The sequence below is a fragment of the Berghia stephanieae genome, chromosome 4 (genome assembly GCF_034508935.2).
Source record: "Berghia stephanieae isolate SIO BIC M18660-M18661 chromosome 4, UCSD_Bste_1.3, whole genome shotgun sequence".
Classification (NCBI taxonomy): domain Eukaryota; kingdom Metazoa; phylum Mollusca; class Gastropoda; order Nudibranchia; family Aeolidiidae; genus Berghia; species Berghia stephanieae.
In genome coordinates, this window is record NC_088363.1 from 8,165,817 (window position 1) to 8,183,498 (window position 17,682).

The 17,682-nt window shown below is 37.8% G+C and overlaps 2 protein-coding genes across 3 annotated transcripts in view; one reads left to right on the forward strand and one right to left on the reverse strand.

The window, feature by feature from the left end:
* The first annotated feature begins 6 nt into the window (after positions 1 to 6).
* LOC144969980 (triosephosphate isomerase-like) lies at positions 7 to 9,450 on the forward strand. The gene is made up of 6 exons (XM_078909101.1): positions 7 to 318; positions 4,419 to 4,542; positions 5,820 to 5,904; positions 6,238 to 6,370; positions 6,994 to 7,167; positions 8,056 to 9,450. The coding sequence occupies exons 1-6, from the start codon at positions 198 to 200 to the stop codon at positions 8,172 to 8,174; spliced, it is 756 nt and encodes a 251-aa protein (XP_078765227.1). The 5' UTR covers positions 7 to 197; the 3' UTR covers positions 8,175 to 9,450.
* A 2,391-nt stretch (positions 9,451 to 11,841) lies between these two features.
* LOC144969979 (carotenoid-cleaving dioxygenase, mitochondrial-like) overlaps positions 11,842 to 17,682 on the reverse strand; it is a 33,438-nt gene continuing 27,597 nt past the window's right edge. For both annotated transcript variants that reach the window (XM_078909099.1, XM_078909098.1), the window contains exon 11: positions 11,842 to 14,255. In XM_078909099.1, coding sequence (XP_078765225.1) covers positions 14,095 to 14,255 — 161 coding nt within the window. In that variant the 3' untranslated portion in view covers positions 11,842 to 14,094. The remainder of the gene's footprint in view (positions 14,256 to 17,682) is intronic.

The following is a 17,682-nucleotide window of genomic DNA, read 5'->3' on the forward strand; positions in this document are numbered from 1 at the left end:
CGGTGAGGGCGACCTTGACTTTAGAGAAAGGTCGAGGGTCGTGGAATTACTTTATCTTCTCAAGGTCGGATTATTTGGTTTTCTTATTCCATCACATACTCATATATTTCTTTCATTTCTTTAGGGTGCCGGTAACGTTTGAAAGAGATTTGTAACCTCAAGTTTTGTCCCTGTTTGTGGATTAGAAATAAACAAAAATGAGTTCATCAAATAACAGAAAGTTTTTCGTTGGAGGTAACTGGAAGATGAACGGGGATAAAAAATCCATCGATGGTATCGTTGATTTTCTCAAGAAGGGACCCCTGGATCCAAACACAGGTACTCCCCAGGATAAAGGGAATTTTACGTGTTTATTTTTGTTTTGTTTGTTTGACTTTGTTTGTTTGTTTCTTTTGTCAATAACAACGAAAAAGAGTATGATTATCATCTGTAGATATGCAGTCCCTATGCAGCTGTGCTTTGGTGCTTTGTTTACCCTGCTTGCTTATATACTTTATAATTTATAATAGACGTCTAGTCTAGTGTTGATACGATATGATTTAAGTCCAGATTTATGTAGATCTAGAGAGCTGCGCCGGTGGAACCCATATTGAGCTTCTTAAACGGTTCCCATCATTCGGTTGGACAGAAAAAGAAAAAAAAAACTAGATATGGGCTCCACTGGCGCAGCTCTCAAGGCTTTTACAGTCTTTTATCTGCTCTTGTGCATTCGTGAACGTATTTAATTCACGTCTCCCAAAATTGGGGATGCTACATAGTGGAAGGAGGTGTCTGAATTAAACTCTTCAAACAGTATTTTTCTGTTTCACTGAGCGTCGAGACGGCACTTGAATGCCTGCAATGAAGGGGTGTTGACAACTGTTGCAGGCAAGCGGTTCCATTTGTCGACTACCCGAACTGAGAAGTTGTGCATAAGGTTTAGAGAACATCTTTCCTTGGAGAGTTTGAATCTATGAACTCTGGTGGTGCTGGCGGAATCAAGATTGAGAAGGCTCATGTTTACAGGGTATAGATTATGCGTGTATTTGAACACTTTGATAAGGTCTCCTCTATCTCTCCTATACTGCATGCTTGGTATTCATATCTTTTTCAGTCTTTCTGTGTATTCTAGATCTTTGAATCCAGGAATAACCCTAGTTGCGCGTCTTAGAACACTTTCTATGAGGCCTTTGTCTTTCTGCAGTCGTGGTGCCCAAGCTACATTGCCAAATTCCAAGTGGGGACGTACAAGTGCAGTGAACAATTGTCTCATGTTATCTTTATCAAGATGAGTGGAGGACCTCCTAATGAGGCCAATGATCCTGTTGACTTTATTTACTTGGGTTTATTTAAGCTTAGAGAACTTCAGTTCCTGATCAACTAACACACCTAAATCTTTTTCCCTCTTCAGTTGGCTGAAGTATGACAGTCTCGCTAGAGTCATGTTTTCTCATTAGGTACTGATGGTGCAGGTTTCTATATCCCAAGTGCAAGACATGGCACTTGTCTGCTGCCAGGTATCAGCCCACTGTACCAAGCTGTCAAGATCGCTTTGGAGCTGAGTTATGAACTCTTCCTTGTAACAACAAGATATGAAGTGAATAGAAAAGTGCCAGAAGACAATAGAGAATAAAATTTTTTCGCGGCGGTGGTGGGGTTTGAACCTGCGACCTTATTGGTACGACAACTCCGCCTGGCAGGTGAGAGTGTGGCTCTACCGTGTGAGCTATCCACGAACACAAAAATATTCGTTTCAAACTCAAAGTCATTACTAGATCCCTCTCTCACCCACTTCTTGAGACCGCCGATTCGTTCGTACACCACCATCGCGAATAATTTTGACCAGCAGTTAAGCTTAATAGCCAATATTCTCAACACAAACATATAACATAGAAACGATTGAGACATTGAGTATGCTCCGGTGTATGGGGTGAATTTTTAATTCAGAAAAGTGAGTGGAGCAGGCACTTATGTTGGTAACAACAAGATATGAAGTGAATAGAAAAGTGCCAGAAGACAATAGAGAATAAAATTTTTTCGTGGCGGTGGTGGGGTTTGAACCTGCGACCTTATTGGTACGACAACTCCGCCTGGCAGGTGAGAGTGTGGCTCTACCGTGTGAGCTATCCACGAACACAAAAATATTCGTTTCAAACTCAAAGTCATTACTAGATCCCTCTCTCACCCACTTCTTCCTTGTCTACTCTAGAGAACACCTTAGTGTCATCTGCATACATTTAGCACAGAGAGTCCACAACGTCTGGAAGATCGTTAATAAAGATTACAAACAAAACTGGACCAAGGCAGCTTCCCTGCGGAACACCACTCGATACTGGTGCCCAGTCCGAAAAACTGCCGTTCACCCTAACACGTTGTCTTCTCCCAATCAGGAAATCTGAGATCCAAGCCAGCAAACATGAACTGATGCCATATGATCCAAGTTTCTTAATGAGGTGTTGATGTGGAACACTGTCAAATGCTTTGGCGAAATCAAGGTGCACAGCATCAACGGTTATACCACTGTCCAAATACCAAGTCCAAGAGTCTAGAGCAGCTAACAAATTAGTGGTACATGAGCGTTTTGATATAAAACCGTGTTGATACTCAGACAGCAAACTTTTGTTCCATTAAGTATTTGACTAATTTGTCCCTAATCAAGGATTCCAGTATTTTGCAAATCACACACATTAATGACACCGGACGATAGTTACTTGCTTTGCTCTTCTCACCCTTATTAAAAAGTGGAGTTACATTTGCATCTTTCCAGATGCTGGGCAGCTTCCCTTCACTAAGTGACTTATTGAACTCTGCAAAAGGTTCTGCTAGCTGTTCTGCCAGTTCTTTAAGTACACATGGGTGTATCCCATCAGGGCGGGAGGATTTCGAGGAGCCTAAGTTTTTAAGCTTATTCCACACATCTTTACAAGTGAACATTATGTCACTAAGAGAAGAGTCAACTTCAGGTTTTTCACAATCAGGAATATCCTCTACTCTCTCGTTTGTGAATACACTACAGAAAAATGTATTGAAGAGGTTTGCCTTATCTTTGTTGGCTGACACAAGTTTACCATCACTGTCCTCGAAGTCGGCTAGGCCTTCTTGCACTTTCATCTTACTCTTAGCATAGGAGAAGAATGTCTTTGGATTATTTTTCGCATCTTGCGCTACAGACTTTTCATAGTCTAGAACTGCTTTCCGGCACGCCGCTTTTGCTTGGTTCCTGGCTCTTGTGTAGGCTAGCCAGTCTTTTTGGTCTAGTGTTCCCAAGTATTTCTTGTATTTAGTGAGAATCACTCACAAACCCGTATGGCAAAATACAATAAAAAAGGCTTGAGTGATGTCATCTTCGTTCTATCTATATGATACCCTACAAAAATAAGCAATAAAACACTGTATGAAAAATGCAATGAACGACCCTTATCCATTCAAATCCTGGAGGCAAGATGGCGGCTCTTTGGGAAGAGATGAAAATATATCAGCTAGTAAAGCCATGAATACTTTTTTCACCCTATCTGAACACAAGAAATATCAAGGTAGACCACCTATGTCAATTCATACTGTCCTGAATCGAGACCTAAAATGCCTTCAAAATAACAAATAATTAAAATCAAAGGAATACCTTATAGAATTAGCATCCACAGTAAAAGACCGTGAACTGTGGAAGGAAATAACACAGATGATAGAGAGGCAGCCGAGGCATCCCAATCGGATGATTAGGAAGCAATAGGCCTTAAGTCAGTTAAGCAAGTCATTGTGGAATTGTGTTGTGATACAGAATTATAATTTCCATACAAGGATGAATAAAGTTATATCTTCTCTTATCATATCTTTACTTGTCTTGCTTTTCCTGATGCTCAAATGTCCCAAATTTGTTACAAGCTGAAAAAAGAAGGGGGGACGGGACAAACCCCAAATCCAATTCCATCCTTACTATAATAGTAATACAACTCTGTCAAAATCACGTATGGCCTGCAAGTAGGACAAACAAACACCGTTTCATTAACTCTTTTAATAAACTCTTAACCAGTTTACTGCCAGACTCTGGAAAAACTTCTATTTTTTAAAAAATTGGCCAGAAAACTCATTCTTCAAATATCGATCAATTTAAATTACCCTCATCTTGGCAAAACTGTCAAGAGTTATTCCAGAGTCCGCAGTTAAATGGTTAAATGGCACCGTCCTCCCCCCCCCCCCCCCCCTAAAGAAACAAACCCCAAAAACAAAAAAACAACAGTTGCCTATTAAATGATTTAAGGTAACTTGAAAATCCCCTGAAGTATTTAGCCCTTTCTTAGCTTTTAAAAGAAAAATTGTAATTATTCTGTTGAACATTTGTAGATAATTCTCTTATAAGCGGGACATGGATGTACATACGGCGTAGAGAAAAAAAAAATAGTTGGTAAATACAATAATTTTTTTCTCCTCCCCCCCCCCACCAGATGTTGTGGTTGCACCTCCTACAGCGTATTTGGAATATGCAAGGGGAAAATTGCCGTCAAGTGTTCATGTAGCTGCTCAGAATTGTTATAAAGTGAAAGAAGGGGCCTTTACTGGAGAAATCAGGTAATCAATCATATATTATTTGTTATCAAATATGCAAAATCTTTTAATCAAACCCAAAAATATCTTTGTACATCACATATAGTTTGATTTCCAATAGTCGATTTTTGTTTATGATTAATGTGAAAAGTGGTCAATAGCTCCAAATCGAGTTACTACGTTTGTAAAGAAAGTCTAATAATTTTTGTAATGATTTATCAAAGGTAGTCTCACAACAAATTGACAATAATTCGCTTATCATAGGCAACCGATGGATTTTTGTTTTATTTTGTGAATCTCCAGATTCATTGCCGACCTGTTTGTGAATTCAATTCAAATGTGATTATTTTAGTAGAAGAAAATCCTCCTGGATTTACTGTTTATGATGTTGTGAAAACTAACAAGGGCGGTATTTTATAGAATAACTGTAAAATATAAAAAAATATTGTTATTGCAGAAGTTTCAATTCTTTTCTCACAATCCATTTTCACTGACAAAGGTCATAGGTCATCTCATAGGTATGAGCTTCATTGCTGTAAGGACTGAAGTCAAAACTTTGAGGAAATTTTAGGATTTGACCTTCTTCTCACTTTATAACACTGACCCCACGTTTTTTTTTTGCAAAAAATATTTCAAAATTTTGCTAAGAAAATGATGAATTTTGCAGAAGAAAATAAATAAATTTTGCAAAAATTTTGCAGGTTTCTAAATATGTTGTATCACACCTAACAACTAACTACATGCAACCCATGAAATATAATATCCCCGCAGAATTACGCAATTTCAAACTCAAAATTATGCAGAATTATGGGACAAAAAATGGCAAATTTTGCCAGAAATTATGCTGATTTGGGAATAGGCACAAAGTTGGGAAAACAAAATTACAATAATGATGATGATGATAATACTGATGCACAAAAGTAATGCACCATCGTGAAGCTATCTTCACAATCTTGGTATTTTTTACATCTGTGTTTGAAAAGATCTCATCACGGTTGAAAAATAATAAATAATCACTACACAATATCAAAATTTTATTTTTAATGATGTAAAGTATGCGTTTGAGGTGCAAAAGCTCAAAACAAGGCAACTTGATTGGTTGCTGTGAACTGAACAAAAATTTGTGGTCCCATACGAAGCCTTTCCATTTTCACTCTTTCGTTAGTATTTTACGATCACCGGCTTCAGGCAGCCCTTACCGTTTTCTACTTTTCTGTTGTTCAGTAGTGCTTGCTCTCCCCCCCCCCCCCCCCCCCTTTCATAAGCCTAAATAGTTTTCAGTTTGTTTTTATCTGTTCCAGCCCTGGTATGGTCAAGGACGTTGGTGGCACATGGGTCATTTTGGGGCATTCAGAGAGACGCCATGTCTTTGGTGAATCGAGTCAGGTAAAAATACTTTTGAAACGTTTTATGTTTCTTTCTTTATAAACCAATGGGAATAAGACGGGGAAAACCTCTATTACTTTTCATGAATATTTTTCTATTATTTCTTACACGAGTCTTTTGGTTTTTCTGTTTATCCACGGTTTATGAACTCTGGATATTGTGAAGTTTTGGAGAATGTTAGATTCATGATAGCTTTCATTTTGGTCGCTAAATGATCACATTGTGCACAAAACCAGTATCATAGATGTCGATTTTTACAAGAATTCATAAGCAACAGTGCTCTTTACTTGTATTATTTGTAGTTTTTAAAAATGTTCAATGTTAAATTTTCAGCTTGTAGCAGAGAAAACATGTTATGCTCTTGAGTGTGGAGTCAATGTGATTCCGTGTGTGGGAGAGAAATTGGATGAAAGGGAGGCTAACAAAACAATGGAAGTCATCGATGAACAGATGAAGGCTCTGGCAGGTAACATAATTTGGTTGATTTTGTTTAACACTATTTATTTTGTGTCTGGATGTTGGAATACTATGTCTCTTTCATCCAAATACTGATATTTTGTTATAGTTACATTTCTAGACCGAGTGTCCAGATAACTCAGTTGATAGAGCGCTTGCTTCACACAAGATTATTCCTGTATGAAGTCAAGATTCTTTTCTAAACCTCCTGTCCATCCATCAGTGATTGGGTAGCTGGGTCTTTTAGTTCTGGTTTAAAATAATAATAATGCTAAACACTCATAATTGCGCACAGGACAGGCTTAGATAAATGGGGAATATTAATTGATATTGGAGATTCATTGACATTTTGGATTGGATGAAAATAGGGTTTAAGAATTTCATGTAAATTTGAAAATAAAGACATCTTTTTCTTTTCTCAGATATTTGCTTAGTAAATGTGACATTTCACCTTTGAGTTCCTTGAAAATGAATAATTTTTCTTCTTGATACAAAAAAATGTGTTAATACGAGTGTCCTGTTTCCAGCTGTGCAAATTTCATGTCAACCTCTAGACTGTCCCAACATAATAAAATTTAAAACCAGTGTCAGTTGATCACGATGATATTTTGTTCTTCTCATTTCAAACAAAAGGAAAAATAAAAGACTGGTCAAATGTAGTGATTGCTTACGAACCAGTCTGGGCCATTGGAACTGGAAAAACTGCCACACCGGACCAGGCCCAAGAAACTCATGATCAGATTCGTAAATGGCTGGCGAAGGCAGTTTCTGCTGATGTTGCTGCCAAAACAAGAATTATTTATGGCGGTAAGTTTGACTTGAATTGGTCTCAATCCTACAAGAAATGTTTTTGTTTCCCCTCCCCCCCCCCTCTCTCTCTCTCTCTCTCTCTCATTTGTTGCGTAAACTACATATCCACACAGGAAGTCTCTTGTCAGTCTTTAAATTCTTCAACAAACCTAAGGACAGCCTCGAAACCTCCTGCCAATCTCGCCACAGGACAGTGTAAGACTATGTGGACTGCCGTCTCCCGCATTCCCTGACAGTGGGGACAGTCAGCTGACTATCAGACCCCACGATGCATAGGATGAGACACAACGCATGTTAGATGATAGTACAAATTTTTTTTCAGACAGAGACATACGTTGTTAATGGTCAGGCACTCATTTATTTAGAATTAAACACAGTGAGAGATTTGAGTAAAGAGCCTTTTCCAAGGACTCAACTATGCTTAGAGCAGGACTCAAACCCTGGACCTTCCAGTCCCAAGGCGAGTGCCATACCACTAGACCACATTTGTCTGGTGCAGCAGGCGAGTGAGGATTTCAATAAGGAAGAAAAGTAGTGGTGGTGGTGGTTGATGATGATTGATGATTGATAATGATAATAATAAAAGATACTCTTTAATGACGCATTTTGGAATTGATATAATACTGAATGTTTTTATCTAATGACAGTATTATTAATGCAAATCCAATCATGGAGACACCACTGTGTATATGGAAAGGATATCAGTCCCTGTCAGGATCCTCCATCTATTCAACTTACTTGACTTCGTACTGTCTTAACCAATCAGAGTTCTACCCGTTTTTCCGTTTAGATTCCGCAGATCATAGTCACAAAATAGTTTATTTATTTCTTTGTAAATTTTATATTTTTTCTATTTTTTAATTGTATCCGTGCTTTCAAATCCAGGTTCAGTGAAAGGTTCCAACTGTAAAGAACTGGCAGCAAAACCAGACGTCGATGGATTTCTAGTAGGTGGAGCATCTCTCAAGCCAGAATTTGTTGAAATCATCAATGCACGCCAGTAGATCTACAGATTTTTATCATCAGCTGGAAAAGATTATTTCTATTTGGTTTTATTAGTATTATTATTATTATTTTAAAAATATTATCTTTTTTCTTCTTTATTATTGGCATACTTGACTGTCTTTTAGCCTAAAAGAATGTTGAACAGATATAGCTAGATAGTGCTATCTATATAGTAGTTATCTTTAGATATAGACAGTGCTATCTATATAGTAGTTATCTTTAGATATAGACAGTGCTATCTATATAGTATAAATAATAATAATGATGATGTACATTTAGTATAGGACTTTCAATACAATTACATCTCAAAGCACTTTACAATAAAAATCCAAGTCATCGAATAATAATAAAATTCTAAAACACAGGATAATTAGCGTGACATAGATTACATGATTATAAAATATGACCTATGAATAAAAGTATTATTCGAATAGTAGTTATCTTTAGATATTGATAGTAATAGTAGTTCTCTTTCCAAGTGTTGACATTTTCTATGGTGGAAAAACATTATCATGATATGATTTCAGTCAACCAATCAACATCCTCAGTGATGGCTTTTCTCTTTTGCCGTTAATCCATGATTTCACTCAACCAATCAACAACCTCTATGAAGGCTTTTCTCTTTGCCATTAATCCATGATTTCAGTCAACTAATCAACAACCTCAAGGAAGGCTTTTCTCTTTACCATTAATCCATGATTTCACTCAACCAATCAACAAACTCAATGAAGGCTTTTCTCTTTGCCATCAATCCATTAATTGAGTGTTTCAAGACGATGCATATTTTTTGTTTTGTTTCATCATGGAGAGAAAAATAAAGTGAGTGAATATGACGCATGTAAAAGGGGGTAATACAAAGCAAATAAAGTTTCGATCTTCTGCCTTCATCAAATAATGACGAGTTATCTGCTTATTTTGTGTGTAGTCGAGGAAGGGTAAGGATGAACCATGTTTTATATGCGACAACTTCACTCACTTTGATTTTCTTTTCTCATTTACTTGGCTCATTTAGGTACCTCTGGCTTTTTGTTTCATCATTTCCCCACTAGGACTCAATTACTTAAGTTTTCGTAGATCTTCTGTCATAATCTATAAATTGATTTGTTGATTTTACTTGTTTTATAGTAGATTATACATCTTGAAATGTCTTTGATGCTTGAGAAAGACGTGTTCTATGTAACTTAAAAATGTATAGCTTGTACCTTTTGTGCTAATGGTGAGATTATGGTCTCTTACGAGTGTCATGAAGATGATAATAAATGTCACGATTTCAAAGAGATTTTTATTTGCTTGTATTTATCATGATGGATGAATATTGTGTTGGCGTCTGAAAGTGTGACAGTGTCATCTTTCGAACTTTGTGATTTTAAGCTGCGGACTGTCAAAAGTAATAAACAATAATGACTAGAACAGCTTTCAAATAGAACAAAATACCAACATGGACAGACATCCGAAGATTTTTATACAGTAAGAAAGCTCTGAACATTTCTGTGATGTTGATTTAGTTTTTTTTTGCAATGTATTTATCTATGTTTTCATTGTTTTTGGGTTGTTTTTTTTGTCGTTGGCTGAAGAAGGGTTTTGAGCCCCGAAACGTTCCGTGTTTGGTATTTTGTTCTTTTAAAGTTGTTATATTCATTTTTGTTTATATCTTTTGAACTTTATACAGTTGAGGATAGAGATGTCATGGGTGGAGGCTTTTGACATCCCATGGCGGGCAGGAAGTCACTTGTGCCTTCTATCCCCCTTTTCTGCTTTCTGAGTTGTCCATAGTGGGCAGGGGGATACATACTGTGTCTTCTATCTGTGTCTTCTATCACCTTATATCTGTTTTCCAACATGCTTTCTGTCTTTGTCTTGGAATGAGATTACTTGGTTTTGTCCTGACCCTGGCTGGAGTCCTGGCTGGGAGATAAACAGTCAAATGCTTAGTAACAAGGAAAAAAATATCATTCCCAAAATAATAACTAATAGTTATTATTTTGGGAGATGATAATTTTTTCCTTGTAAATCATCTCGCTGTTATGTATGATTATATTTGTTATTTTGAAAGTATCATGTAAGCATTTAAGTGTATTCCTCTTTGTTGGATTTTGTGCTTGTGTCCGGATGAGACTTATAGGTGATCTCAAACTAAGTACATTGGTGGTATGCTCTTGGAATCAGCATCTGATCCCTATTTGTTCTCAGTTCCCCTATGTCTTACTTTTTCTTGGGTGCTTATATTGTAATTCTAGAACTTTTTACTATCCCATTTTCTTCCTTTTTACTGGCGCTGATATAACCTAAATGTGTTGCAAGCGCCGTAAAACCCTTAAAAACAAAAACAAACATATCTGCCGCCGATCTGGTTTTTATATTATAGTAATGTATTTATGTTTTCATGGTTATTTGTTGTTGGTTGAAGACTGGATTTGAGCCCGAAATATTCTGTGTTTGGTATTTTGTTCTTTTTTTTTTTTAAAGCTGTTAAATTAATTTTTGTTTATTGCTTTTGGATCGATGCAATAGTGGCTGACCAGACACCGGTATCTTCCTGATCCGACTCCCCGTCCTGTGTGCTCGTCCATCATCAACGATAGCATTGACTGAGAAAACTTGTCTGGGTGTGGATCCTGACCTCCCATAGTGGGCAGGGAGGTACATGCTGTGTCTTCTATCCCCCATACCCGTTTTCCAATTGTTTCCTGTCATTGTCTTGGAATGAGATTACTTAGTTTTGTCCTGATCCTTGCCGGAGTTCCTTGGCTGGGAGGTAAACAGTCGAATGTATAGTTATAATTTTGGGAATGAATTTTTTTCCTTGTAAATCATCTCTCTGTTATGCATTGTATTATGTTTAGTTTACATATTATATTATATGATTGGTAAACATTTGAGTGTATTCCTCTTAGTTGGGACCTGTGCTTGTGTCTGGATGAGACTTTTAGGTGATCTCAAACTAAGTACTTTGACTAGCGTGATTTTGGAATCTACATCTGTTCCCTATTTGAACCAATTCCCCTTTGTCTTACCTTTTCTTTTGTGCTTTAATTGTAATTCTAGAACTTTTTACTATCCCATTTTCTTCCTTTTTACTGGCGCTGATATGACCTTAATGTGTTGCAAGAGCTGTAAAACCCTTGAAAACAAAAACAAAAAACAACAAAGGACACATGTTGACAAGAGAGCTATCAAATGAGCAATCGTTGATTGATCAAAAACTCAGGATTGCATACGAAGGACATAAGTTTTGGAAAGCGATACCCACCCACCTGTCAGTGGACAGAACTTTTATGACGAAATTAGGGCTCCATAAAGTGTTATATCATGGCAGGCTCCACCCTCTCTTTCTATTCTGGCATAGATGTAGATGACAATAGCATTTCGGATGTCATAATGACAAGTGGGCAAAGGGTTAAAGCTTCCAAGCAATTCCAATCGTCGTTTATCTCTAATCGGACCCGTTCTCGCGAAGTCGAACGGGCCGGTTAGGCGATATTACAATGTTTTCAGACAGAGACAACGCTGTTAACGGCCAGGTACTCATTTTACACGTGTGTTTTGTGAAAGATGTGAGGAAAGAGTCTTTCCCAAGGATTCAACTATGCGCTGAACAAGGATCGAACCCAGGATCTTCCGATCCGAGAGCCAGTGTCATGCTTCAAAAACACATAGGCGCACACATCATATTAATACATGTTTAATGTTATAAACCATTAATACATGTTTAATGTTATAAACCGTTGTATTTCTCATTCTATTAAAATAAACTAATATCTTCACCCCATCTACCCTATGTTCATTGGGTGTGTTCACTGATGGAAGTTGAGCCATTCCCCCCCCCCCCCCCCTCTCTCTCTCTCTCTCTCTCTCTCTCTCTCTCTCTCTCTGTTGCTTACTACTTTTTCATATTATGAGCCATAAGGTTCCTTTATATTTTACAGGCCCTAATTGTCTGGCAACAATGTTGATATTGGTATTGATGAGGGCAACTGTGTTGATATTGGTATTGGAGGCAACGGTGATGATAATGATATTGGTATTGATGGCAACAGTGATGATATTGGTATTGATGATGGCAACAGTGTTGATATTGATGATGGCAACAGTGTGATATTGGTATTGATGATGGCAACAGTGTGATATTGGTATTGCTGATGGCAATAGTGTTGATATTGGTAGTGATGATGGCAATAATGTCGAATCGGTATTGTGGATGGCAACAATGTTATTATTCGTTTCGAGGGAAACATTAATTGATAAAGATAATACTAAATATAACAATGTTGCTATAGATATTGAGTATTAAAACCTAGGGTAACTATAGATAGTAGTATCGGTGGCATTAAGCGTAAAATTAATGAAACACTATAATTAATTGATACTTATCCCCTGGTAGTAACATATGGACAGGAGAAAAAAACAAAAAAGAAAGAGATTATATTATTTGTATCAATTATATAAAAACACAAAAACTTGATCTTTTGAATAGCGCAATATAGATTAAACGTGCTCAAAGCGCTTTACAGGGTGTCTTCTGTCATCAGGTTCACTTAACATGTAAAACGAGACATAACGCAGTTAGGGCATAGTAAAATATTTTCAGACACAAACAACGCTGTTAACAGCCAGGTACTCATTTTAAACCTATGTCCGGTGACAGAACGTGAGTAAAGAATACTTTCCAAGTACTCAACTATGCGCTGTACGAGGCTCGAATAGGGACCTTCCGATCCAAAAACGAGTGTCATACCACAAGACCACATGGTCGCACAAATCTTATTAATCACATGTTTATTTGTTTTAAAACGTTGTGTTTCCCATTCTGTTAAATTAAATTAACACATTCATCCCGCGTACTCCCACATTACTTAGCTGTGTATACTTACGGAAGTTGAGCTAGCCATTCTCTCTCTCTCTCTCTCTCTCTCTCTCTCTCTCTCTCTCTCTCTCTCTCTCTCTCCCTCTCCCTCCCTCTCTCTCTCTCTCTCTCTCTCTCTCTCTCTCTCTTGCCCCGGTTGACCTTATCAAAACGAATGATCATATAGATCACCGAGTCAGAGAGACACAAGGGTCCGTTTTAATGAACGCGGACTAGCGCATCGTCTCGGTTTATCTCTGAGTTTATTAGTAAATGACTTGAAAACACGCTGACTTCCAGTCGGCCATTTTGCGATGACGTCACTTCCTGCCAAACATAATGGGTGACGTCATGTCTTGATTGCACCATTAGTGCATAGGATGATAGGGGAAAAGTTTATCTCTGAGTTTAGTAAATGGCTTGAAAAAATCAAATTTAATGTGAACTGACTAAGCTAGTCCCAGACTAAAATGACGTCACCTTCGGACTAAGTTTGGCCAAGTTTTAGTCATTTGCTCGAGTCGGACTTGATTGTTTCGTCTCTGACTAGTAACTAAGAACTTTATCCAACCCTAGTATTACCTCATATCCAACTAAAACCATATGGAATGCGAATGTCAAAATACTTGAGGTGCGTCCCAGTTTTACTGATTTAATAACCCCTTTAAAATAAAGTTTGAATCATTTCAAATGGTACATAAAATGATCTTTTCTTTTGACTCGCAAAAATCTAAATTTGTGAAAATGAGATAGATTCATTGATTTTACCCCCCTTCATTTAACTTTACACACATTCAATGATGTTTATTAAAACAATTGCTACCAATCCTTGGACATATAATACGATTGTCACCCATCTGACAAATAACCATGATCGGAAAAAAAACGCCGACTTCCTTTCCGCCATTTTGCAATGACATCACTTCCTGTCAACCATACTGGTATGACGTCATCTCTTGATTGCACCATTAGTGCATAGGGTGATAGGGGAAAAGTTCCTATAATTCTACTTATGTAATTGTCAAGAAAGATTCGTAATATATATATAAAGACGACGAAGGCGATTGGTAAACAACTTAAACCGGCTTGGAGGTGAAGGTCCCGTGGAAGGAAAAGTTCATTTTGATGTCGACTGGGATGGAAGCGGTAGCCAGTTCCTGGAACGTAGAAGCATCCAGAATGACCAGGAAAGAGTGAAGTTCTGACGAATTGGACACGATGGGACACAGTACAACACCTGGTGATTGGAAACAATGCCAGGCAATGAATTAATGAATGGTAAAGTAATGATGATGATGATGATGATGATAACGAGAATGATGATGATGATAATAAGAATGATGGTGATGATGATGGTGATGGTGATGATGATGATGATGATGATGATGATGATGATGATGATAATGATGATGATGATAATGGTGATGATGATGATGATGGTGATGATGATGATGATGATGATGATGATGATGATGATGATGATGACGATGAGATAGGGAAGCAGTAGACAATACATATTTATATTCTATTAGTCACCATGTATACCAATTAATTTTCACAAATGCTGAACTACAAGTAATGTTTAATAGATATCATTGTTAAAGACTTAAACCGACGTGCACTTATCTGCAGGTCTGATAACCCAATTCCTTATGGGCTCATTATTGTTATGGAAATTAAAAAAAAAATGACGCAAAATATTGTCCATTGCAACAATTTTAAACTAGACCTAGGCCCGTACGTAGATTCGGATGTCAGACCGGCATTATGTGCACATCGATTGAGTAAATTTTCTTCAAAATATCCCTTGGAATTGTTCTACTGGGAGGGAGCTATATCATGTTTTCGTCCAACTTAGTCATCGATCACATGATTTGTTGCTGTATAACGATTGGACATTTCTCAATAAATGTAAACACGCTGCCTTGTTTATGAAAGTTGTAATTATACCCACGAGTCACATTGAACAAAATGACCAATTGCGATGTTGAATATTTCTCAAACTGTGAACACTTCTCACTATGTGGGTGATTTAGAGCACATATTCCAATGTGACCAATGGCCTTGAGCCAGTGACTTCTTATATCAGTAGACAATGCCTCGAGCACATGGAATGGTAATATCGTCGCTCCCATTGTCCTGAAATGTTGGTTGACCTGACCAGAATCTGTCTTTGTGACCAAGTTAGAATTTATCTCTTATCTTGGCAATGATAATAAATGGCCGATACCAATAAATCGTGTAGTCGATCTTGACAACTAAGTTGGCCAAGCATTCGATTCACATGCAAAGATTTTTTTTTTTTATTTTTTTTTTTTAAAAGGGTTTTACGGCGCTTGCAACACGTCAAGGTTATATCATAGCCAGCAAATAGGAAGAAAATAGGATAGTAAAAAGTTATAGAATTACAAGCACCCAAGAAAAAGTAAGACAAAAGGGGAACTGGGAATAAATAGGGACCAGATGTAGATTCTAAGAGCATACCACCAATGTACTTAGTTTGAGATCACCTATAAGCCTCATCCGGACACATACACAAGATCCAACAAAGAGGAATACACTCAAATGCTTACATAATACATTCAAAATAACAAATATAATAATACATAACAGAGAGATGATTTACAAGGAAAAAATATCATCTCCCAAAACAATAACTATGCATTTGATTGTTTCCCTCCCAGCCAGGACTCCGGCCAGGGCCAGGACAAAACCAAGTAATCTCATTCCAAAGCAAAGACAAAAAGCATGTTGGAAAACAGATATAAGGGTACAGAAGACACAGTAAGTGCCTCCCTGTCCGCAATGGGAGGTCAGGAACCCCATCCAGCCTGAAATCTTGGTTGACCTCACCAGAATCTGTCTTTGTGACCAAGTTAAAAAATTATCTCCTATCTTGACAATGACAACAAATGACCGATACCAATAAATCGTGTAGTCGATCTCGACAACTCAGTTGGCCAAGCATTCGATTCACATGCAAAGGTTGTTTTTTTTTTTGTTTAAAAAAGGGTTTTACGGCGCTTGCAACACGTTAAGGTTATATCATAGCCAGTAAATAGAAAGAAAGTAGAATAGTAAAAAGTTATAAAATTACAATTAAAGCATTCAAGAAGAGGTAAGACATAAGGGAATTGGTTCAAATATGAAATAGATGTAGATTCCAAGAGCACATTATAAAAGTACTTAGTTTGAGATCACCTAAAAGTCTCACCCAGACACAAGCTTAGGTCTCCACTAAGAGGCATACACTCAAATGTTTACAAATCATATACAATACGTAAACAAAACACAATATAGTGCATAGCAGAGAGATGATTTACAAGGAAAAGAAATATCATCTCCCAAAATTAACTATACATGTGACTGTTTCCCTCTAAGCCAGGGTATTCGGGTTCGGCTAGGACAAAACCAAGTTAATCTCATTCCAAGAAAAGGACAGAAAGCAAGTTGGAAATCATGTCTACAGGGGGAGAGAAGACACAGTAAGTGTATCCTTGCCCACTATGGGTGGTCAAGAACCCCACCCAGATATAGAGGGATGGAAGACACAATAAGTGTCTCCTTGCCCACTATGGGAGGTCAGGAACCCCACCCAGATATAGGGGGATAGAAGACACAGTAAGTGTCTCCTTGCCCACAATGGGAGGCCAGGAACCCCACCCAGCACATGCAAAAGAACAGGGATCGACACAGGATTAAGACGAAAATTTTTCTGCCCCCCCCCCCCCTCCACACAATCACATACACATACACACACACACACACACACTCGACTGTCCACCCAGTTTTGATAGAGTAGCTGAATCTGTTACAAATGGCGAAAAGTAATTTGTGATTGACAAGCGTCCTATCCAAAGGGTGGTAAGTAATAATTGCTGTTGTTCATTTAAGGGTATATAGATAGAATGCACTTGGCCAAGGAGTTCACAACATTGCCATCCGGAAGTATAACGGACCAACACACAAACTCTGTGTAACCATGAACGTTTATAGTCAGGTTAATACAGTTTAGTGAGAACAACTCACAAACGCGGATGGCAAAAACAATAACAAAGGCCTGAGTGACGTCATCTGCATACTATCTATAGATAGTATGCGCTTGGCTAAGAAGCTCATAACATTGCCATCCGGAAGTATAACGGACCAACACACAAACTCTGTGTAACCATGAACTTTTATAGTCTGGTTAAGACAGTTTAGTGAGAACAACTCACAAACGCGGATGGCAAAAACAATAACAAAGGCCTGAGTGACGTCATCTTCGAACTATCTATACAGAAACAGTGATAAAATCCGTTTCCATTGGTTTTATGGCTCTGAATGACTCCTTAATGGGGCAGATGCAGTGACGTCATACCTTCCTCTCTTCCGATTCCAAATTTCAGGAAAAAAGTATATGCGACCAATCCTTCGGAGGACTATTATTAAATATATTACATAGTGGATCATAAGGTAGCATAACTATTTTAGTTACATATTGTATAGGCAGATTTTTTGGATTACGGGACGTAAAAGAGCGAGGGTTGATGATGTTTCTTGAAGACCAGCATATCATATTTAAAGCCCCCATAGACGTTACTATTTGTAACGGTGACGGGGCTCGTCCAGGTTGGTGTGACCCAATCCCTGCACCAGTCGCACAGTTTTTGCCCACACACGCG